The sequence below is a fragment of the Oncorhynchus kisutch genome, linkage group LG1 (genome assembly GCF_002021735.2).
Source record: "Oncorhynchus kisutch isolate 150728-3 linkage group LG1, Okis_V2, whole genome shotgun sequence".
NCBI lineage: Eukaryota > Metazoa > Chordata > Actinopteri > Salmoniformes > Salmonidae > Oncorhynchus > Oncorhynchus kisutch.
Window position 1 is genome coordinate 67994665 of NC_034174.2, and position 24483 is coordinate 68019147.

Consider the following 24483-nt stretch of genomic DNA (forward strand, 5'->3'; position numbering starts at 1 on the left):
AGGACAGAGTGTAGAGAGAGAGACAGAGAGACAGAGAGAGAGAGAGAGAGAGAGAGAGAGAGAGAGAGAGAGAAAGGAAGGAAGGAAGAGAGTGAGTGAGTGAGTGAGTGAGTGAGTGAGTGAGTGAGTGAGTGAGTGAGGGGTGCATCAGGAACAGGAAACGTGTGGTCACTCAGGCAGTTGCTGAGTTGCTGAGGCAGCGCTGTTGTCCCTGTTGCTGTCATTCCCTGTGTCGTGCTTTATTACAGGGATCAAGGTTAAATCCCCTCCAACTAAACCTCCATGTTCTACTGTAGCCTCAGGAACAACCTCAGAGCAGCCTGAGGGAGAGGGAGAAAGAGAGGGGAAAAATGCAACATTAAACTCAGTTCAAACAGGTTGCTGCTGTTACCTTTGCCCCAAACGTCCTCCTCCCCCTCTACCTCACTTTCCTCCTCCCCCTCTACCTCTCTCTCTCCCCCTCTACCTCTCTCTCTCAGAACACTGCCACTCTCTCTGTCACCAACCCCACCAGCTCGTCACCACCTCCCAGTTAGAGGAAGTTCACTCCACTTCACTGTTCTCTCTGTCAGATCCTGCAGCAGCACGTTGAACACTGAGCCAGTGTGTCGGAAATTAAACGCCTCAGGGAACCTTTCGGGTATTGCTGGAAAGAGGAACTTTTCTGGCAGGGAAAAGGTAGGCGGATCACCTGTTTCGGGTGCTTTGGTCGGTAGGTACTGGATGATGGATGTATCTGGGATAGAACTGGAAGTTGCAAACTAATTGTGAACTTTCGGTATGAGAACTAACATTGAGAGAGAGAGTTTTGAGAGAGAGAGAGAGAGAGAGAGAGACAGAGAGAGAGCGAGAGAGACTTTATAGAGTAGTATGGGGACAATACAATTCAGCTGTGTTATTTTGGGTCAGTTGATTCAAAACTCAGGAAGTAATACAGTTATTTATGCTGAGTATTTTTCACTTTCTTTAAACATCTAGGTATGCTGTTAGCTGAGGCATGTCGTGAAAGTCAAGTTGTTGGTATAGTTGTTGCAGAATCAATGCAGTATATTCTATTTGGCAATTTCATTCAAATGGAAAAGGACTTGTCTTTTAGTCCCATATCCTCTGTTTCTAAGGCAACATACAGTAATACACCTGTTTATGCTCAATAATGTTTATACCTCCACAGCAGTTTCACTAGTTCACTGTTAGTCTACCTCAATTAACCCGTACCCCCGCACATGGACTCTGTACCAGTACCCCCTGTATATAGCCTCGTTATTGTTATTCTATTTTTTACTTTTTATTTGATTTGTTATTGTAATTGTTGGTTAAGGGCTTAAAAGCATTTAAGTAAGTAAGCATTTCACGGCGCATGTGACAAATAACATTTGATTTGATTCTATCTTGTCTTGTGATGATGCGTCCTGCATGTATACTGTAAGTGAACTCATCACAGATCTGAATATCAAGAAGTCATCGTCTCTCGGTGTTGGGAACTTTCGTTTTGACATGGTTGGTCGTTTTATACTTGACGTGTGAAGCTGTCCCATAGACCTCCATACATCCCCGGTAATTTTAGTCTTTGTTATGGGGGATGGTGTGAAACAGGTGGGTAGATGACTGATCTCTAACTAAAGCCAAAAAATGAAACATTTGGCGTGGGGTATAATTCTATTTGTACGGCGATAAACTAGACTGTGAGAAAGAGAAGCAGAGAAAGAGGTTGTTTATGAGGCAATGAGAACGATCAGCCTTGTTCTATTGGAACAGTAGTGGGACTGTGACTTCGGCACCTGCTGCTGAAAGTCATTATGTCCAGTGATATAGCTCAGGGTTGTGTGTGTGTGTGTGTGTGTGTGTGTGTGTGTGTGTGTGTGTGTGTGTGTGTGTGTGTGTGTGTGTGTGTGTGTGTGTGTGTGTGTGTGTGTGTGTGTGTGTGTGTGTGTGTGTGTGTGTGTGTGTGTGTGTGTGTGTATGTGTGTGTGTGTGTGTGATGTCCGTGGTCAATTCACTGGCTCTACTCTTGGGGACTCACAAGTCCTAACACCTCTGTGCCACAAGAATGTCCAGTAAATTTTTTAAGCCTATAGCCTTTTTTCCTAGGTTAAATAGCCCTCAAGAGCCCATGTCATGCCTCCGGTGGGTACCGCTAACAGATTAGACTTTCTTTCTCCCTGTTCCGTCCCTATAGACACCAGGCCGTGGCCCCACCATGCATGTGAGACATGACCAACAAGGCAGCCTGGGATAGCTCGAGCAGCCCCCCGAGCAGCATGGAGCCTATAGGTAATATATGGGGAATAGGGTGTCATTTGAACAGCGGCACACATGTACATTTGATCCAAAATGGAACATTTGCTGTACGACTTGTATTAACATGAACTCTTAATCGCTGACCCCTGACTCTCCAGGCAGCTGCGCCCCCTTGGCCTCAGAGTCGGACATCTACCGCAGTGTCCAGGCCGTGCTCAGGGAGCTGGAGAGCCAACACCCCTCCTCTGTGCTCAATAAAGGTAAGGAGTTTCCACTAGACTCTTTATGGGGTTTACACACTGTTGAGTTGAGCAGAGCTGAGAGGTAGTGAACCGGCTTGCTTTCCAGTGAGCTTGGCTCCGTTTCAGGTCAGGCTGCTTTTGTTTGACATTTCCAGTCTGGTTTGTTCAGAGGTGTCGCTAACTGGCTAGCTTCAACTGGTATTGCTAGCTAGATGCATAGCAAGCTTCATCAAGTAACCCCCACATTACTGACCCAAAGCTCAATAACGATACATATGGGTACCCTTATATCACAGGAGGCTGGGGAGGGGAGGATGGCTCATAATAATGGCTGGAAGGAAGTGAATGGAATGGTATCAAGCACATGGAAATGGTGTGTTTGATACCGTTCCATTTATTCCATTACTTTGAGCCTGTCCTCCCCAATTAAAGTGCCACCAGCCACCTATGCCTTACATACAAAGCATCTAGGTTTAAAATGGACTAAAGGTCCCCGACTTGCCTCTCTGCTCCACCGTCCAGAAGGAGTTGATCCTCTTTAATGTTCCGACCAGGCCATATTAATTTGCCCAAACCACATGAGGATGACACATAACCTCTGCCTGCCAATAATCGGAAAATTGCATTGAGTCAGCTATTAGTTTTATCCACGGTTTGGGTTCATTGTGCAATGGAACAAAGCATTGGCACTGAGTCACACCAGCTGTTTGTGTAGACGTTTGTCTATGGAAACAACAGAGAGTGTGAGTGCTGTTTAGTGCCATGTCTGTGGAAATGTTTGCAAGTGCTGAGTGTGTGTTTCTACTCGAAGGGATGCTAAGATGGACGCTGCACAAGAAGGTTCAGAACAATCCTGCCAACAGTCTCATTCTAGTGAGAGTCATCGTCAAGGAGCTGGAAAGGGTATGTCATCAGTGTGCGCCATTAGGCCATTCCGGGGCCTTATATGGAGAAATATAAGTCTCTGGGGCCATTCATTATTAGTCTTCACTGTAGTGTCAAGAGACATAATAAGACGATCAACGATTGCTACCCAAATCAACTTGAAAAGAACACTGAGATTGTCGAGGACATTGTGCAATGATGTGATACATGAATGTTATGTCTAGTGGGAACCAGTGGTGGATTGGCCATCTGGCATTTTGGAAGGGTTTATTTTTAGCCCAGTGGGTCTGTCAAACTTGTATTTTTTCTACACAAAATTATATTTAACTTGCTAATAATTAGCCGGTGTGGAGGCCTCAAGGAAAATAATTGTCCAATGTGTTAGAAATGCCAGGACCGATTTCTGGTCCCAGTCCGCCCCTGGGGGTAACAGACAAGCTATCTTCTACAGACAAACTTTGTATTAGTGAGTAACTGATTAACACAATAGTTTGTGTGCTTGTCTCTTGTTTTCTGCAGGCTGAGAGGGTAGACTGTCGGACACACATCATCCCCCTGCTCCACACACTCATCTATGCTGTCATCCAGGTAGGTTCCCGGAGCTTACATTACACAAGGAAACACCTGTCAGACATGACAACAGCATCTTTACAGACCTGTCTCAGGGTTGGCTGGGTAGAAGCTTTCATTTGGGGGATTGGATCATTTCCCACCACTGTTTTGATGAGCTCCTCCGATTCGATGAAGTCTTACTTCCTGTTAATCGTCTCCTACACTTCCTGGTCAGGCGAGGTCAGGACTCTGTACTGTCGTAGACCTTTATCTCTTCTTTATCTGTTGGTGTCTACTAAAAGAGACAGTTATTGTTGTTACCAGAGCCATATAATGTATATTGAGGTTTTGGGAAGTTTGTGCAAGTATTTATGGAGGGAAATGGTACTATACTGTATTTAAGGCTTGTGTGTATGTACCATACCAATTGTGTTTGGTGGTTCAGGTAAGTCCGAGGACAGCTAACCGTGCTAACCGTGCATGTATCTGTGTACATTCCAGTCAGCCTATGTTCCTGACGACCTGTACAAGCGGGTGTACGACTTCTGTAAGAGGCTGCTTACCCTCCCCCAGCCCTACTGTACTGTAGGCCTCAGCTACACCAGACGCATGAAGACAGAACGCTACACACCAGGTACTGAAACCAACATACATCCTTCGTCCAACCGAATGATGTATTTTTCTATTATGTGTTTAGGTAAGACTTTATTGGTAGACTTGACTATCTTCGAAAGGTGATCATCGTTTTACTGTAATACACGTTATAATGAAGAGGGATGTTTTGTTTTCCACTTGTCCACTGGCCGTGGTACGAGAATGCCACGCGTTTTAAACGTGTCCACTGGCCGTGGTACGAGAATGCCACGCGTTTTAAACGTGTCCACTGGCCGTGGTACGAGAATGCCACGCATTTTAAACGTGTCCACTGGCCGTGGTACAAGAATGCCACGCTTTTTAAACGTGTCCACTGGCCGTTGTACGAGAATGCCACGCGTTTTAAACGTGTCCACTGGCCGTGGTACGAGAATGCCACGCGTTTTAAACGTGTCCACTGGCCGTGGTACGAGATTGCCACGCGTTTTAAACGTGTCCACTGGCCGTGGTACGAGAATGCCACGCGTTTTAAACGTGTCCACTGGCCGTGGTACGAGCATGCCACGCGTTTTAAACGTGTCCACTGGCCGTGGTACGAGATTGCCACGCGTTTTAAACGTGTCCACTGGCCGTGGTACGAGAATGCCACGCGTTTTAAACGTGTCCACTGGCCGTGGTACGAGATTGCCACGCATTTTAAACGTGTCCACTGGCCGTGGTACGAGAATGCCACGCATTTTAAACGTGTACATCCTTTTGACCCACAGGAGTGCTGTATCAGAGGATGGTGGTCGCAGAGCAGAGCCTGAAGAATGACTACCATCCCTTTCAGGAGAGGTGAGAGGACAACCTAACTTGCTGTTGCATACAACACGGTGACACAGTACAGTGCAGAAGCCACCTTTCCTTATGCTATAGAAGGATATGCTGTTTGTAGATAAAGTCGTAGTAACAGCAGGTTGCATGTGAACTGCCGGGGAACTGGTTGATCAAGGATAACCAAAGGCGATAACTCAATCTCTCCTACGGTCTCCTAGGGTGTTTGTGTTCGCCGATCCGGCGGTCTTCTCCGGCCCCCACGGTGAGGCGCTGAGGGGGGACATCGAGGCCTCGGGGTCAGGGGGGTATCTGAATCCCCTTGACCACATGCGGACCGTGGTCCAACACTCCATCCAGGCTGCTCTCGGAGGGGAGCTGTGTCACAGTCCTAAACTGGCACAGGCACTGAAGGTCTGTGTGGTTGCGCTGTGGTTGTGTTAACATTGAGTTTCGCTATGACGTTTCTTGGTTCTTGGTAAAAGCCTTAATTTAACTTAGTTTCTTTCTTTTTTTTCTTTATTTATTCTCCCGTCCATCCCTCTTCGGAGAACAGAAGTAACTTAGTTTCTTTATTTATTCTCCCGTCCATCCCTCTTCGGAGAACAGAAGTAACTTAGTTTCTTTATTTATTCTCCCGTCCATCCCTCTTCGGAGAACAGAAGTAACTTAGTTTCTACCACATGGTTTTTTGTTACATGTACATTCTAACCACATGTTATGTACACAGCACTTTTTACATAGTAGAAAAACCTTTTGGGTTTGACTTCTGTTCTAGAGTAAAGAAACCTGTTTTATGGTCTTGGTATTTGTTTGATCTCGGTTTGACGTTGGTTTTGTTTTCGCAAATGTTGCTGTGTTTTGTTCAAAGTGATCTAAATCAATACCTCTTTGTGTTTGATACTAGTTTCTATTTCAATGTATTGCGCAAGCCCCTTTGTGGTTTATGCCATTTCAATTTGCACCAAAGCAAAGCTCAGTAAGCTAAAGTTGTCTACTGGTGCCTCATACATGCCATCTCAGTCATATTCAGCAACACACACACCAGAAATGATCTATAATGTCTCAATAGCGTGTTGTTTAGTTGTGTTGTTCCATGATCTAACAGAGGTTAGCACCATTCCCATTAAAACACACACACACACACACACACACACACACACACTGGTCCTAATATAACACTCATCTCAACAGGATGTGTCAAACTCAGACTTTCAGATGTGTTTGTCTGGTCGCTGGTGGCCTTTCACCTGTATTCTATTCATAGACGGTGTGTGTGTGTGTGTGTGTGTGTGTGTGTGTGTGTGTGTGTGTGTGTGTGTGTGTGTGTGTGTGTGTGTGTGTGTGTGTGTGTGTGTGTGTGTGTGTGTGTGTGTGTGTGTGTGTGTCTGTGTCTGTGTGTGCGCGTGTGTGTGTGGCAGGAAATTGGCCAGGACGTGGAGCCGTACTTCCAGGAAGTGGTGGCCAGTCTGGAGCAGAGTGTGGAGGAGGGCAGTAAGGGGGAAGGGGTGGTGCTGAGGGGGAGACTGGGACAACTCTACAGAGAGATCCTCACCCATACTGACACATCAGGTACAGTATCCTTATCATAGAGGGGTCATCTTTTGACTGTTTGAAACCAAAACCAAATGATCTAAACAGCATCCAGACATTATCTCCCATTTCCTTTAGACTAGCATTTGGTTTCTGTTTCCAAATGAAACTGGAAGGGTAACGTTACCGTAGACAACACTTCAAGGTATTACAGCTGGTACATGTATATAAGTAGTTATACATTTTTCACATAGGGCGTATTCAGATAAATACTGCCAATGCTGTCCATTTTTTGTGTTAGTGTGTCTTCAAGCTGACACATACCGTACAGTGCAGCTGTCACTGACTCAGAAACCGTTATTAATAGATCGCTGTATAGCAGTCACTCTGACTCAGGGACCGTTATTAATAGATCGCTGTATAGCAGTCACTCTGACTCAGGGACCGTTATTAATACACGCTGTATAGCAGTCACTCGGACTTTGGGACCGTTATTAATACATCGCTGTATAGCAGTCACTCTGACTTTGGGACCGTTATTAATAGATCGCTGTATAGCAGTCACTCTGACTTTGGGACCATTATTAATAGATCACTGTATAGCAGTCACTCTGACTTTGGGACCGTTATTAATAGATCGATCGCTGTATAGCAGTCACTCTGACTTTGTGACCGTTATTAATAGATCGCTGTATAGCGGTCACTCTGACTTTGGGACCGTTATTAATAGATCGATCGCTGTATAGCAGTCACTCTGACTTTGGGACCGTTATTAATAGATCGCTGTATAGCAGTCACTCTGACTTTGGGACCGTTATTAATAGATCGCTGTATAGCAGTCACTCTGACTTTGGGACCGTTATTAATAGATCGCTGTATAGCAGTCACTCTGACTTTGGGACCGTTATTAATAGATCGCTGTATAGCAGTCACTCTGACTTTGGGACCGTTATTAATAGATCGCTGTATAGCAGTCACTCTGACTTTGGGACCATTATTAATAGATCGCTGTATAGCAGTCACTCTGACTTTGGGACCGTTATTAATAGATCGATCGCTGTATAGCAGTCACTCTGACTTTGTGACCGTTATTAATAGATCGCTGTATAGCGGTCACTCTGACTTTGGGACCGTTATTAATAGATCGATCGCTGTATAGCAGTCACTCTGACTTTGGGACCGTTATTAATAGATCGCTGTATAGCAGTCACTCTGACTTTGGGACCGTTATTAATATATCGCTGTATAGCAGTCACTCTGACTTTGGGACCGTTATTAATAGATCGCTGTATAGCAGTCACTCTGACTTTGGGACCGTTATTAATAGATCGCTGTATAGCAGTCACTCTGACTTTGGGACCGTTATTAATAGATCGATCGCTGTATAGCAGTCACTCTGACTTTGGGACCATTATTAATAGATCGCTGTATAGCAGTCACTCTGACTTTGGGACCGTTATTAATAGATCGCTGTATAGCAGTCACTCTGACTTTGGGACCGTTATTAATAGATCGCTGTATAGCAGTCACTCTGACTTTGGGACCGTTATTAATAGATCGCTGTATAGCGGTCACTCTGACTTTGGGACCGTTATTAATAGATCGCTGTATAGCGGTCATTCTGACTTTGGGACCGTTATTAATAGATCGCTGTATAGCAGTCACTCTGACTTTGGGACCGTTATTAATAGATCGATCGCTGTATAGCAGTCACTCTGACTTTGGGACCGTTATTAATAGATCGCTGTATAGCGGTCACTCTGACTTTGGGACCGTTATTAATAGATCGCTGTATAGCGGTCATTCTGACTTTGGGACCGTTATTAATAGATCGCTGTATAGCAGTCACTCTGACTTTGGGACCGTTATTAATAGATCGATCGCTGTATAGCAGTCACTCTGACTTTGAAACCGTTATTAATAGATCGATCGCTGTATAGCAGTCACTCTGACTTTGGGACCGTTATTAATAGATCGCTGTATAGCAGTCACTCTGACTTTGGGACCGTTATTAATAGATCGCTGTATAGCAGTCACTCTGACTTTGGGACCGTTATTAATAGATCGCTGTATAGCAGTCACTCTGACTTTGGGACCGTTATTAATAGATCGCTGTATAGCGGTCACTCTGACTTTGGGACCGTTATTAATAGATCGCTGTATAGCGGTCATTCTGACTTTGGGACCGTTATTAATAGATCGCTGTATAGCAGTCACTCTGACTTTGGGACCGTTATTAATAGATCGATCGCTGTATAGCAGTCACTCTGACTTTGGGACCGTTATTAATAGATCGCTGTATAGGAGCTGGTCTTTCACACTGTATTCCTCCATGTCTAAATCTGTCGAGTATTTTTTCTTCTCATCACAACAACTATCCTTCAAATGGACAGTACACTGTCTCTCAGGCCAGCTGTGAGACCATATACTTAGTGTAGGGGATGGGGACCAGGAAGTAAGCGGGTGTTGTGTTGTTTCTGGTGTCATTGTGACAGTTTGGGCTCTTCCTGGTTTAGACACATTGTCCTCCGGTGGTGGGGGATGCCTGTGTGACATGCCGCTTCCCAATCCGGAGATGAGCTTCCACCTGTGGAGGGAGGATGAGGAGATCTGTGAGTGGTGAAATCTGTTGTTTATATGCAATGAGAGAACTCTGTTACATGAACTCTGTTACTCTGTTTAATAACAGTATACTTGTTTTCTCTCAAAAAGGTTGGGGTCAAAATGATTTACACCCCTAAAGATTCTTATAAATAAAGTAGTCACAAGTTTATAATTTGATCCCATATTCCTAGTACGCAATGACGATATCAAGCTTGTGACTCTACGAACTTATTGATTGCATTTGCAGTTAATTTTTGGTTGTGTTTCCGATTTTTTTATGGGCCCAATAGAAATGAATGGTAAATAATGTATTCTGTCATTTTGGAGTCACTTTTATTGTAAATAAGAATATAATATGTTTCTGAACACTTCTCCATTAATGTGGATGCTACCATGGTTATGGATAATCCTGATAATGAGGAGTGTTATTCTAACACACTGTGTTCTCACCCGATGCAAACGTCCAATATTATAGCTCTTTCTTGTCTCGCTGCTTCCTGTTTCCAGTGACCTGTATTGACATTCATGTTATAGAGATACAGTATATATGTCTTCTGATTCATATTTCTCTGATGTCACCTCTACCACCAGGGCGCGAGCTGGCCAAGTGTGTGCGCTCCAGCTCCATGTCGTCTGAACACTTCTGCCTCAGCCAGGACCAAGAGACCGACTTTGACCTCGCCGACCTCCCTGCCGACCTCACTTCCTCCTCCGCCATGCCCCGCCACTCCGTGATGTCCAACGACAGCGGCATCGAGAGGGACCTTCCCCCTGGGGTTGAGCCTTCAGTGGTGGAACCCTCTGGTGGTTCGGAGGAGGGGGAGGCCAGGTTAACCCGACGAGGAGGCATCAAGATGAGGCCGTCAGTCACGGACAATATGGCCCTGATGCAGGACGCTCTGGAGGAGAGCGGGGGTGTGGCCGGGGGAGGGGGGGGGGCACTTCATAGGAAGGCGGGGTGCAGCGGGACCCCCTCATTCTCCAAGCAGCAGAGGCACTTCACGGCCCGGATCGTGGTGATGGGGGACGACAGGGTGCTGGGGAAGCTGGCTAAGGCCTTCTACTTTCTCCGGTGAGGGACCAGGATCATGGGTAATGTAGTCTGAGAGACTGCATGTAGTTTGTAGTGGATATTGGATATATTAGAATGAATACTGGATATAATAGATTTCTGTTAGATATGATCATAGTATAGTTTTTGGAGACAGTTCCACCTACAACATCTCAATTTGGTTAGCCCTATACTATGCTGTTGAAAATGTTTTATTTCTTAATAATGTCCAAAAAATGAAATCGGAAACTAACTGTCCATTTCTGTGGTCTAGTCAGGAAGAAGGAAGTTGAATTGAAATCATGACACATTAATAGTTAATGCGTCAGAAATATAATGGGATTCTTCCTCGGGTTTCTGTCTAGCATGGGTTGAGGGTTAGTTAATCATTGGTTTCACTCTGCAGGAAAAGGGAAGCGCGTCGTCTCTTTCTGACCATGAAAGTCAACTTCCAGTTTTACTACATCCCTGTCTGTGAGGATCCCAGTCCCACCTGTCCTGTCAGAGTAAGACCACAAACTAACACTTCACTCCTATCAGTTTACAACCTGTCAAGAGACACTCATTTCAGTGTTTCCCCCCCCCCCCCCACACACACACACACACACACATCCACAGACAGTATGTGAAATGATCACATCAAAAGAATGATATGCAGGTTGAAATGGCAGATTTGGACACTGATAAGTGCCTGGAACACTGATAAGTGCCTGGAACGCAATGTACAGGAATATGCTGTAAATGGCGTCATAGCTCAGGCTCTGCACTTCACAGTGCTGAATGAGTTTTGACTGACAACCGTTCTGAACTTGAGCACCGCACGCGACAAGAAGTTGCCCACATGCCTCCCACTAATTGGACAACTTTTGTAATTTGTTGTTGTCTGAGTGAGGGAAATGCTGTAAATTAAGAGGACTATGTATTTTGAAAGATGAGATGTCCAAATGTGCACTTCACATTTCCATATCATAAAACTCCTGTAATCTAGTCAACGTTTATGATCACTATGTTTGATGGCATCAATCAATCTATCACATTGATTTATACAGCTCTTTTTACATCAGCAGATGTCACGAAATGCTATACAGAATCCTAAAACCCCAAAGAGCAAGCAATGCAAATGTAGAAGCATGTCGTCATATCCTGGGTTGTTCTGAACAGAATCTCACTTGGCAAAAACTGGTTGAATCAATGTTGTTTCCATGTCATTTCAACAACAAAAAATCTATATGATGATGTTGAATCAACGTGGAAACTGATTGGATTTGGAAAAATTCATCAACGTAAGGAAATGTGGGTTTTTTTCACCCAACTTTTAACCTAAATCCAATAAAAGTGATATTTTTGGTTGATTTCACGTTGGCAACTCAACCAAATGTAAATAAAAACTAGACGTTGAAATGACGTCTGTGCCCAGTGGGATGTTTGTGTATTATGAAGAAAATCCGCAGCGAAACACGTACCCGAATGCACCTGAATGCACCTGAATGCACCTGAATGCACCTGAACATTCCTTTCTATGGGCACCAAAATGACGATATGTTCTCTGAATTGCCCTGTGAAAGCGTAACACTGTAAGATCGTATTTTATAACTTAGCTAGTCATGTTGGCAATAGAACAAGCTTTCAAATGATGCCCACTGTGACTTATAATGGTCTGTTTCAGGATTGCGTATACAACAACAGTCATTGTGTGATGGTCGGGGATGGAGGGCAGTGTTCCAAACAAAACAACTACAAGTGTGCTTGCTGTAGTTCCTCAAAGGCACAAGCTAGGAAAGCTATTAAAAAAACAACCAAGCACCTTATAGTTGAAGACTCTTCTTTTGAGTCATAAAAATGTATTGAAATGACTTAGGAACTGTGCCCACTTTAGAGAGGGGTGTGGCCACTTGGAGACTATTGTTTTTATGTTATGTTGCACCTACCCCACATTTTCCAGGAATATTCTTATCATGTTACTGAATGTATTCAGAGTATTTTCAGATTTTGTTATCAACAAATGTGGCAAAAAGCACAGTAAATATAAAATGCACATAAAATCAACAGTGTGACGTTTGGATTCAGTCTTGTGTCACGTGAACTGTGTCCTCAACTTTGGTATTATAATTTTCCCCAAATCTCCAAACTGTTCCCTTTCAATTGCTACCGTGGTTATGTAAATGTTTTCATATTTTTCCTGTAAGAAACATTTAAATGTAGCCCTATTCATATAGGCCAATTCCCACTAGTGTAAAGGCTTAATGTCGTTCTCTGGTTTCACACTGAACTTGAACCTTGTGCTTCTCCACCTGTGTTGCTGTTTGGGGTTTTAGACTGGGTTTCTGTATAGCACTTTGTGACATCAGCTGATGTAAGAAGGGCTTTATAAATACATTTGAAATGTGAAAACTTAGCTGTAGTTGAGTTACCCTAACAGTTTAGTAGAGTAATGTATCTATAATAAACCATGTTGTACTTCTCTATCAGGAAAACCTCTCCCCAACCCGGGAAAACCCCTGTGCCCTGGGTTCCTACTTGGGAATGGTGGATCCATGGTACGACTGCAACATCAACAGTCTGGGTTCCATGATCCCCAAGCTGGCCAAAATGGTACAGTAACCCACTGTTTCTACGTTATGTTGAAATGGCCGCATCAAATAGTATTTCTGTTCTCTTTTGATACTTTGGATTGAGCCTGCCTGGAATACATTGGTTTCATTAGCCTGGCAAGTGTAGCTTTCAGGATTTTAAGAGGAAACAAAATACTAGTCTGATCTGCAGTAGATAAAGGTATGTGGTTAGTTATGTGTGGTTATGTTGAATGTGGTTTATGCTCTGCCACCGGGAGAGCATAAAAAAAAAGTCAACAAATTATCGTTTGCATGTTTCTAGGGGTTTTGAATGATTAGCAAAACAAAAGGAAATTGCACAGTACTGTACAGTAGTTGCTTGCTTACAGGAAGTGAAAAAAACATCTGCGGGCTCTTATCGGAACTAGCAACCTAGGAGTACTGTATGCAAATAGCTTTGCTGTTATGAGTCATCTTAGCATTTAGCTGGATAGAGGGAAGAGAAACTGTTTGGCACAGTGTAGTGAAAGACAGGGAAGTATCGGGGGGGGTAAAAGATTGTGAAACGTAGCAGGGAAACAGGGTCAGGTTTTCATTGTTTAATGCTGTAGTTTCCAATAAATAATGAATGGTAATGGATTACAATGGGAGGGAAATAGAACAAACATAAGTTGATGCTGCATAGTAAAAAAAGCCTTTGCGCACACAAACTTCCCGGAGTAATCAAGGCACTCTTGTAGAATGAAAAGGCCTTTTTTTGCAATGCTTAGGTGGGTTTTTTATTCTTGCCGTGAATAAGCCATAAATCAATCAAGGCTTTTACTATGTTCCACTACATGAGAGTGCCTTGATTACTTCTGTTTGCACAAAGGCTTTCCTTTCCTTTTCCTATTTCATCCCATGATCAAAGAGCTGTCACGTTCGTTGGAATGAATATCGGACCAAGGCGCAGCGGATGTCGAGTTCCACATTATTTATTAAAGAAGTGAAACTTAGCAAAGGCAAAACACAAATAAACAATAAACTAACAACGAACCGTGACTACAGAGAATGCTACGTGCACTAACTCAAAACAATATCCCATAAAACACAGGTGGAAAAAATGCTACTTAAATATGATCCCCAATTAGAGACAACGATTACCAGCTGCCTCTAATTGGGAATCATACCAAACACCAACATAGAAAAACTCAACTAGAACTCCACATAGAAAATAATAACTAGAAAAACCCCCCAGTCACGCCCTGACCTACTATACCATAGAAAAACAAAGGCTCTCTATGGTCAGGGCGTGACAAGAGCACCTTGTGGATGAACTATAAACCACAGAAGCGCTCCTCTCCTGTGTCTCTACATGAATGAAATAGAGTTCCTTCCAAAACATGAACATTCAGTGTATTAAAAAGCTACTTTTATGTGTACTGTCTTGGTCAACCCCAGGCTCCATACTAACATGATCCCATCTCTCTCCAGCAGTCCAACAGCAGCAAGCAGGCAGAGCCTAACCCCTTCCTGTCTGATGTCATTTCCTACTATGTGCGGACCGGACTGCAGCCTGTTTACTTCACCATCTATTCTGTCAAGGTGAGGAGACATAGGATGCATCTGAAATGGCACCCTATTCAGAGCCCTGTGGACCCTGGTCAAAAGCAGTGCACACTATAGGGACTAGGGGGCCATTTGGGACACAGACGTAACCATATGCTTCACAAATAGGTCTCGTTATCGCCTATGCACTATCGAATCTCTCTACCACTGTCTGTTGTCTATTGTGTGACATAATGACATTAAGTCTGCGGCGATGGACTGAGCATAGTTTATCGTTAGCACTCTGGCATGTTCATGATTATCAGTCCTCACTCATAGACCAAAAAACACCAAATGCCATTTTGCAGACGATTTTATCCGATGCGACTTACAGTCATGAATGCATACATTTTTTTACATACGGTTGGCCCCAGCGGGAAACGACCCCCCGTGGCATTGCAAGCACCTTGCTTTACCAACTGACCCACGATTGTCATTCTCTTGCCTATGTTCTAGATCTGCTTCCCCAACCTGACCAAGGACCCAGTGGAGGACGTGTTTCTCTCCCACTTAGAGCTGGACTTCCCCGAGTTCAAACAGTCCCCAACTACTTTGAAAGGTAACACTTAGCCTGTGTACGCCCCCGATCAACGTTCACTGCGTCTGATGTTTCGTTTCAAACTGATTTGAAGTGTGTGTGTACGTGTCTTTGTCACTCGCCCGGTCTGATCACGTCTGTCCTCCCTCTTCAGCCACGACCATCAAGCAGAAGAAGAACACAGGAGACGTATGTGGTGCCGTCGTCTCTGTCAACTACAAAAAGGTCGGCGAAAGATCAACCGTGTTTTTAACATGACCTCATCAATATACATCCACGTGAAAGTGCTGCATCTGGCTATAGAGCGAATGTTATGCTCTATTGTCACAGTATTGATGCAAAGTCTGTCTCTGTTTAGAGTTTTGAACTGCATCATGAGAGTAAACTTAACTGACCTGAAGAGAGATCCTATAACCTGTGTTTGACGTTTTGCTCTATTTTGATAGTGTTTGGGATTGATAGTGTTGATGCAACGTCTGTTTTTCTCTGTTTAGAGTTTAGAACTGCATCATGAGAGTGGCCTGACCTGAAGAGAGGTCATATAACCTGTATTTGACGTTTAGCTGTTAGCTTCTCTCTATGACCTCCGTCCTGTGTCTCTGTCCTCCTCTCCAGGTGTCGTTGAGTGGTAGAGACGTAGACAAGGGTATGTCAGTGAGGACTTCAGGTGTTCAGATTAGTGCCATTTCCTCCAATGAAACTGAAGGTATGCAACACTAAATATCACACACAATGATATTTACAACATTCATGTAATTCATTGATAGATTGATCTGTATTGTGATCAGTAGTAGCTGAGTTGTCACCCATTGGGCACATATGTCAATTCAGCGGGTCACAAGTCACAATGTAAAATAGCAGTGAATATCCATGCCGTTGCATATTGGTGCAATTGTGTGAACGTGAAAATAAGTTCTGAAATGTCTACTACTTTTCCCATATTATTCTGTATATCTGTTGAAGCCTGGCCTATGTTCTTCTTTTTGTTGTCGTCCTCAGATCTGAACTGTCTTACAGTAGCTTTCAACGAAACTAAACCCAAGAACACCATGGTGAGTTTACACCGTTTTAACACACAAATGTCTATTAGTGAAGGTTGTTATAAATTCGGAAACATTAAACATATTTACTTCATCCTCTCTGTATTCTTGGGTCTCCGCCTTGTTCTTAACGTCACAAAGGCCTGGTTCGCTTGACTAATCCTGGTGGCCACATCGCTTTATGATCTCATAAACCTAGAACCCAAACCTAGAACCCAAACCTAACACACAGACTTCATTCCACAGGAGGCCAAGATCCGTACCTGTAACATTAAGATCAGGACCCTGGAGATGAAAACCTTCACTGTGACCCTGGACAAAGACTCTAGGAGGACCTTCCGAGACGTACAGAGGTGAGAGCTGTTGGTGTAGCTTGGCCTCACATAAAAACTTGAAATAAATGAAAACAGGTCAGACAGTGGTTTGGTGGATAGACACATGATCTTGTTACCAGAAGGTTGCTGGTTGAAATGTATTCTGAAGCATGTTGGCCTAACCTCATTTGGTTAGCCCTTGTCATACTGTATATGTTTTAGTTACATATGCACAAGTTATATATATTGTGCCATGTTACAGTATATATTATATATATTGTGCCATGTTACTGTATACATTATATATATATTGTGCCATGTTACAGTATACATTATATATATATTGTGCCATGTTACAGTGTATATTATATATATTGTGCCATGTTACAGTATACATTATATATATATTGTGCCATGTTACAGTATACATTATATATATATTGTGCCATGTTACAGTATATATTATATATATTGTGCCATGTTACAGTATACATTATATATATATTGTGCCATGTTACAGTGTATATTATATATATTGTGCCATGTTACAGTGTATATTATATATATTGTGCCATGTTACAGTGTATATTATATATATTGTGCCATGTTACAGTATATATTATATATATATTGTGCCATGTTACAGTGTATATTATATATATTGTGCCATGTTACAGTATACATTATATATATATTGTGCCATGTTACAGTGTATATTATATATATTGTGCCATGTTACAGTGTATATTATATATATTGTGCCATGTTACAGTATATATTATATATATATATTGTGCCATGTTACAGTATACATTATATATATATTGTGCCATGTTACAGTGTATATTATATATATTGTGCCATGTTACAGTATACATTATATATATATTGTGCCATGTTACAGTGTATATTATATATATTGTGTCATGTTACAATATGTACAGTTGAAGTCGGAAGTTTACATACACTTAGGTTGGAGTCATTAAAACTAGTTTTTCAAACACACAAATTTCTTGTTAACAAACTACAGTTTTGGCAAGTCGTTTAGGACATCTACTTTGTGCATGACACAAGTAATTTTTCCAACAATTGTTTACAAACAGATTATTTCACTTATAATTCACTGTATCACAATTCCAGTCAGAAGTTTACATACACTAAGTTGACTGTGTCTTTAAATAGCTTGGAAAATTCCAGAAAATTATGTCCTGGTTTTAGAAGCTAATTAGAAGACTAATTGACATCATTTGAGTCAATTGGAGGTGTACCTGTGGATGTATTTCAAGGCCTACCTTCAAACTCAGTGCCTCTTTGCTTGACATAGCCATAAAAAAGCCAGACTACAGTTTGCAACTGCACATGGGGACAAATATCGTACTTTTAAGAGAAATGTCCTCTGGTCTGATGAATCAAAAATAGAACTGTATGGCCATAATGACCATCGTTATGTTTGGAGGGAAAAGGGGGAGGCTTGCAAGCTGAAGAACACCATCCCAACCGTGAAGCACGGGGGTGGCAGCATCATGGGGGTGCATTGCTACAGGAGGGACTGGTGCACTTCACAAAATAGATGGCTTCATGAGGGAGGAAAATGATGTGGATATATTGAAGCAACATCTCAAGACATCAGTCAGGAAGTTAAAGCTTGGTCGCAAATGGGTCTTACAAATGGACAATGACCCCAAGCATACTTCCAAAGTTGTGGCAAAATGGCTTAAAGACAACGAAGTCAAGGTATTGGGAGTGGCCATCACAAAGCCCTGACCTTAATCCCATAGAGCATTTGTGGGCATAACTGAAAAAGCGTGTGTGAGCAAGGAGGCTTACAAACATGACTCAGTTACACTCATTTCACATTCTTAAAATAAAGTGGTGATCATAAATTACCTAAGACAAGGAATTTTTACTAGAATTAAATGTCAGGTATTGTGAAAACTGGCTAAGGTGTATGTAAACTTCCGACTGTTTGTAAATAACTAAATGCACATATATGCTTTTAAAAAGTGTAATATTATAATCCTCATTCAATGTTCAATGTCACTAAAGCCTAAATAAACTGTCAAACATGCTTATCTAACTCTCATAATTTGACATGTCCTCTATCAATTCATTCATTTCCAGCATAGAGATCGCCCCCTGTCTTGATCCTGGATACTGTGTCCAGAAGACCATGCGGTCCAAGTTCAGTTTGGGGGAAGAGGAGAGGGACGCTGGCCTCAGCAAGTACATGAACAAAGGACTTCCTCTACCAATCAATACCTTCGCTGGTATCATCAACTGACTGATCCCACAACCATCTGGATGGACTCTACTGTAGAGAGGCTGAAATGTTGAGACCATCCACATTGTATGACGATCAGGGATGTGCCCAGCACTCACAACAGTGCCTCAGTGTGCAATGAGGGGATGTGGAAAGAGAACATGGGTGGCAGCTAAGGGTAACCCGCGGTTATTTACCTGGTGTAACCTTGACAAGAAAACTAGTTGAGTTTGACAAGTGTTAGATTTGTCAACAAACAAATTAATTTGCCATGGGTATTGGATCACGTTCCAGTTTCTGCTTGTGACAGTTTTATCATATACTGTTCCCATAGGCATATATCTGACTGACGGCATAGTCAAAGAACAATATTGCCTCTAAAATTGACAATTTTATGAGCGTGTATGAGGCATGAGAGTGAAGCTGAGGTGGTATTAGCTCCTATATAGGCTTTAGCTCAGAGGACTAACATAAATGTGACAACCTGGGTTCAAAATCTGGTCCGTCAGAAGAGTAGCCCACCCTCCCAATCATCTAACCTAAGGGATGATTCATCCATCCCTTGACGTGAGAGTTGGGGCAAATTCCATTTAAATTCAGTAAAGTTACAGAGTAAATTGAAATTCCCATAGGGATTGACTGAATTTAAATGGAGTTGACCCCAACCCTGCTTGCCATGTAAACACACTACCTGCTGCTCTTTGAGTTCTGACACTGAATCACCCTAGCAAGGTCATTTTCATTACTAAGCTTGGCAGAAGAACAACTTAAAAGATAGTTTGATGTCTTGGTGAGCTAACAACAGAAGCTCGTTGAAGCAGTCACTTCAATTTATTAGCCAGTTCTTTAAAAAAACAGGTTCCATTTAAAGGTGCATATGGCTCTCTGAGCTCATCTAAGTTCTTGCGAGTTAGCAATAAAGGTTTGAATGCACTGTGCACAAGCCTTCAGTAAAAACATGACACAAAAGAACAAGCACCTATTTTAAGATCCCTAGGGTTAATTATCTGGTGGCTTACTGCTTATGACTTTGTTCTGTATGCTATACTAACAAGTGGTGCAAACCCCAGTGTGGTTGACTATGACCATGCTAGGAGGCCTATTATGCTAAAAATGAAAGTTAAACTCTGAGCCCTTTGCTTGTTTCAAACAAATTTATCACGCCTAACTTGAAGGTGATGGAACACAGTCACTGCTGTAAGGTAGTGGCTGGTTTACAATAAATCATGAGGTGATGGGGACCAGTTATCATATATGCACCCATAAAAAGTATGTAGATGACATACAGACAGAGAGAGAAAGACACTGACTGACTGAATGACTGAGAGGCCACATCTATAAAAGCCACTGTCGTAATACCATTGAAAGAAACGAGGGTCTTAAAGAGTTCTGATCTGGTATGTTTGTAATGCATCATCAATCACCAATAGACCTTTTTGCACACTTGTCAATTTTTTTTAAATGTTATGTATGTAAGACTAATCATTGGAGTATGGTATCATTGCAATTACTTGTTTAATAGTAGTGTAAATACTAATGTATTTTATATAATTACTGTATATTTGATATAAAAAGAGATGTTTGACTTTTTCTGAAATGAAGTATGAATGAGCTGATTATTTGATTCTTAAAGGGATAGTTCACCCAAATTATAAAATTACATATTGGTTTCCTTACCCTGTAAGCAAGAAGTCTATGGACAAAGTATGACAGAAATACATGGACAAGGTATGACAGAAATACATGCTTTGGTTAAGTTTCCCTGGCACTGTTCCACTGCTAACGTTTTAGCATTTATGGCATAAGTATATACATATATACTTATATTAGCATTTTTCCCCATCATTTTCAAATCCTCTAGAAGGGACTTTGTTGAGCTTCACAATACATTTGAGATACTTTTAGATGATTTGGACTTGATGCGTGAAAAATCCTAGTAATGGTACCATGACTTGAATAGGATTTGTGACACAAATGTTAAAACGGTTCCAGGGGAATATGTAGTACCACCGATTTACGTTAGGTGGCGGAATGGTCTAATAGAAAAGTATATCTTCGAGTTTACAGTACAATAGGTATTGAAAACATCAGCCTTGGCTTGAACACCGCAAGCTCAAACAACGGAAAGAGCGTGACAACACCAGCACGTTGTGGAAGCGTTTTTACCCAATTCTGTGCCATGCAGCTTAGTACCTAATGAAAGACTGTGCGCATAGACTGCTCCAGTTGCCTTTTCTTGTCAGTTTTCCTTCGGTTTCCAAGACACAGCATTGTATTTGTTTGACAGTGCATCCTTGACCAGTTTGGAATCGAACCCACTGTTGAGAGATGGAAAAGGAAAATATACATGGATCATCACATCAGTACGGCTCTCTGGAATGCACTAAATGGAATACAGACAATTCCAAAACAGGTAAATTAGTGGAACTGTTTGTGTGTGCATAATTGACCTGAGAAAGTAAAGACAATAGTATTTATTACAGGGAAATGCTTGCAGTTGCATGCAGGTGTTGATGTTTGTTTCAAAATGTACGTCTACAGGTGGCAGTCAACAGCTGTAACTAGAGAGCTTACTGTTTTATTTTAGTTCGTTAGGATCCCATCAACTACTGCACATGCAGCAGCTAACTCTTCCTGGGATCCACACAAAACGTACAAATACATGACAAAGTACAAAACAGATATAAACAAGGACATGACATTCAAAATAAAAAATAATATACGAGTTCTATATTGGAAAGACACCAAGAAACAACAAAAAATTATATTGACACACTATTCATATCCATATTCAGTACAGTTAAATTCGATCTTTTGAAAGAGGGGAGGTGCTGTGATACAATATGGTTTTTTTAAAATCCGTTTTTAAAGCTACATTTGCTTTTTGCCTGAGTCAACTCTGGTGGCAGAGCATTCAATGATGACATGGCTCTATACATGCAGTGCCTTTGGGAAGTATTCAGACCCCTTGACTATTTCTACATTTTGTTAGGTTACAGCCTTATTCTAAAATGGATTAAATAATTTCCGCCCCTCATCAATCTACACAAAATACCCCATATGACAAAGCAAAAACAGTTTTTTAGAAATATTTGCTAATAATTTTTAAAATAAAAATATTTAAATGAAATAAGTGTTCAGAACCTTTAATCAGTATTTTGTTAAAGAACCTCTGGCAGCGATTACATCCTTGAGTCTTCTTGGGTATGACGCTACAAGTTTGGCACACCTGTATTTGGGGAGTTTCTCCCATTCTTCTCTGCAGATCTTCTCACACTCTGTCAGGTTGGATGGGGAGCATTGGTGCACAGCTCTTTTCAAGTCTCTCCAGAGATGTTCGATCGGTTCAAGTCTGGGCTCTGGCTGGGCCACTCAAGGACATTCAGATACTTGTCCCAAAGCCACTCCTGCGTTGTCTTGGTTGTGTGCTTACGATCGTTGTCCTGTTGGAAGGTGAACCTTCGCCCCAGTCTTAGGTCCTGAGCGCTCTGGAGCAGGTTTTCATCAAGGATCTCTCTGCACTTTGCTCCATTCATCTTTGCTTCGATCCTGACTAGTCTCACAGTCCCTACGGCTGAAAAACATCCCCACAGCATGATGCTGCCACCACCATGCTTCACCGTAGGGATGGTGCCAGATTTCCTCCAGACATGACGCTTGGCATTCAGGCCAAAGTGTACAATCTTGGTTTCATCAGACCAGAGAATCTTGTTTCTCATGGTCTGAGAGTCTTTAGGTGCCATTTGGCAAACTCCAAGCAGGCTGTCATGTGACTTTTACTGAGGAGTGGCTTCCGCTTGGCCACTCTACCATAAAGGCCCGATTGGTGGAGTGCTGCAGAGATGGTTGTCCTTCTAGAAGGTTCTCCCATCTCCACAAAGGAACTCTATAGCTCGGTCAGAGGGCCCTTCTCCCCCGATTGCTCAGTTTGGCCAGATCTAGGAAGAGTCTTGGTGGTTCCAAACTTCTTCCATTTAAGAATGATGGAAGCCACTGTGTTCTTAGGGACCTTCAATGCTGCAGACATCTTGTTGTACCTTTCCCCAGATCTGTGCCTCAACATACAGTGGGGCAAAAAAGTATTTAGTCAGCCACCAATTGTGCAGGTTCTCCTACTTAAAAAGTTGAGAGAGACCTGTAATTTTCATCATAGGTATACCAACTATGACAAATAAATTCATAAAAAATCCTACAATGTGATTTTCTGGATTTCTTTTCTAATTTTGTCTGTCATAGTTGAAGTGTACCTATGATGAAAATTACAGGCCTCTCTCATCTTTTTAAGTGGGAGAACCTGCACAATTGGTGGCTGACTAAATACTTGCTCTGGGCTCTCCCCTTTGTTTTGAGCCTGCTGCAGCTTTAATAGGTTTTTCTTTGCTCCACTTGGCCATATTACCAGACAGTGATCAAGCCCGAACAGTTGTGGTACACTTGTGTCAAAAACGCAGAACATATTTTTGTATCAGACATACCTCTCCCCATCTTTACAACAACATTGTTCAATATGACTTGACCATGATAACTGACCATCCAATGTCACTCCTAGGAGTTCAGCTTCTTCAACTTGTTCAATGGTCACCCCCTTTATGCACAACTCCATTTGAGGTTTGGTTTTTAGATATATTTAAGGCCAGTTTATTGTTAATGACTCATTCTGACACTGACTGTAACTCCTTGCTAAGAGTCTCAGTGAGCTCACTGGCAGTAGGTGCAGATGTGTTGAGTGTGCAATCAACAGAATACATAGTAATTTTAGCATCTTGTAAGACAAGTGGCAAATCATTTTTTTAAATAGAGAAGAGTAACGACCCAAGGCAACTGCCCTGAGGGATACCACACTGTACATATCTTGCTCTGGGTTCTATTGGATAAGTAACTCTCCAACCATGTGATGGCAGGTGATGTAAAGCCATAAGTGAGTTTTTTAAATAACGTGTTTTAGAATAATGTGTACAGTCACAGGGTGTACACCATTATAGTCAGTAAATTGCACCCCAAATTATAGATGATGAGACTTAACAAGACATTAAGAATGGAAGAGAACATTGCGAGTGTCCGTTTTGCAAGGCTGGGGACACACTGTTCCCACACTGTTCCCACACTATTCATATCATTACATTAACAATTCTCCTTTTGATTTCATGTTTCAACAACAAAAGGAATAGGAAAGTGTTTGTTTGTTGAGAATAATTTATATAATTTATTTGTAACTTAAACACTTTATTGTTTTAGTCATTATCTTCTATTTCTCTTCAATCAAAATCCATGTAGGCTATTACTGCACTTCCTTCCTTCTTTCTTTCTCTCTTTCTATATCTCTCTCTCCCTCTATATATATTTTTTCCTCTCTATCTCTCTCTCTTTTTCTCACCCTGTCTTTCTCTATCTTTCCCCTCTACCCCTCTCTCTCTCTTAATTTCCGGTCTTCTCACGCCCTCATCTCTCCCTCCTTCTACCCTTCCTCCTTCCCTCCCTCTTCTCTCCCTCCCATCCTCCCTGTCCGTTAGTCCGTCACTGTGTGATATCTACCTCATTAAGAAGAAAACCACCCAGGCTGATGGAGGGGGAAAAAAATAACGGACAGAGGGAGGAGAAGAAAGACAGTAATTTGAGGCCTTGTTTCAATCCCACTGTGGTAACGGTCGGCTAACAGATGCAGCAGTGTCCTCCAGTG

The 24483-nt window shown here is 42.2% G+C and overlaps 2 protein-coding genes across 4 annotated transcripts in view; both read left to right on the forward strand.

Annotated features, from left to right (window-relative positions):
• The window catches only part of LOC109865812 (phosphoinositide 3-kinase regulatory subunit 6), a 30097-nt gene extending 9694 nt beyond the window's left edge, over nucleotides 1-20403 (forward strand). Inside the window, exons 1-20 of one of the 3 annotated variants that reach the window (XM_031831329.1) lie at nucleotides 484-678; nucleotides 2177-2271; nucleotides 2397-2498; nucleotides 3292-3383; nucleotides 3885-3953; nucleotides 4419-4551; nucleotides 5279-5348; nucleotides 5549-5741; nucleotides 6749-6899; nucleotides 9377-9472; nucleotides 10056-10536; nucleotides 10922-11021; nucleotides 12985-13107; nucleotides 14541-14651; nucleotides 15111-15213; nucleotides 15347-15417; nucleotides 15808-15898; nucleotides 16192-16244; nucleotides 16479-16585; nucleotides 18668-20403. In XM_031831329.1, coding sequence (XP_031687189.1) covers nucleotides 2211-2271; nucleotides 2397-2498; nucleotides 3292-3383; nucleotides 3885-3953; nucleotides 4419-4551; nucleotides 5279-5348; nucleotides 5549-5741; nucleotides 6749-6899; nucleotides 9377-9472; nucleotides 10056-10536; nucleotides 10922-11021; nucleotides 12985-13107; nucleotides 14541-14651; nucleotides 15111-15213; nucleotides 15347-15417; nucleotides 15808-15898; nucleotides 16192-16244; nucleotides 16479-16585; nucleotides 18668-18827 — 2367 coding nt within the window. In that variant the 5' untranslated portion in view covers nucleotides 484-678; nucleotides 2177-2210 and the 3' untranslated portion in view covers nucleotides 18828-20403. Of the gene's footprint in view, nucleotides 1-483; nucleotides 679-2176; nucleotides 2272-2396; nucleotides 2499-3291; nucleotides 3384-3884; nucleotides 3954-4418; nucleotides 4552-5278; nucleotides 5349-5548; nucleotides 5742-6748; nucleotides 6900-9376; nucleotides 9473-10055; nucleotides 10537-10921; nucleotides 11022-12984; nucleotides 13108-14540; nucleotides 14652-15110; nucleotides 15214-15346; nucleotides 15418-15807; nucleotides 15899-16191; nucleotides 16245-16478; nucleotides 16586-18667 lie in introns of those variants that run through there. The other 2 variants (XM_031831331.1, XM_031831330.1) reach the window with 2 other exon arrangements.
• A 116-nt stretch (nucleotides 20404-20519) lies between these two features.
• LOC109888512 (bMERB domain-containing protein 1-like) overlaps nucleotides 20520-24483 on the forward strand; it is a 49160-nt gene continuing 45196 nt past the window's right edge. Inside the window, exon 1 of the mRNA XM_020479687.2 lies at nucleotides 20520-21219. Within this exon, the coding sequence (XP_020335276.1) occupies nucleotides 21135-21219 (85 nt within the window). The 5' untranslated portion in view covers nucleotides 20520-21134. The remainder of the gene's footprint in view (nucleotides 21220-24483) is intronic.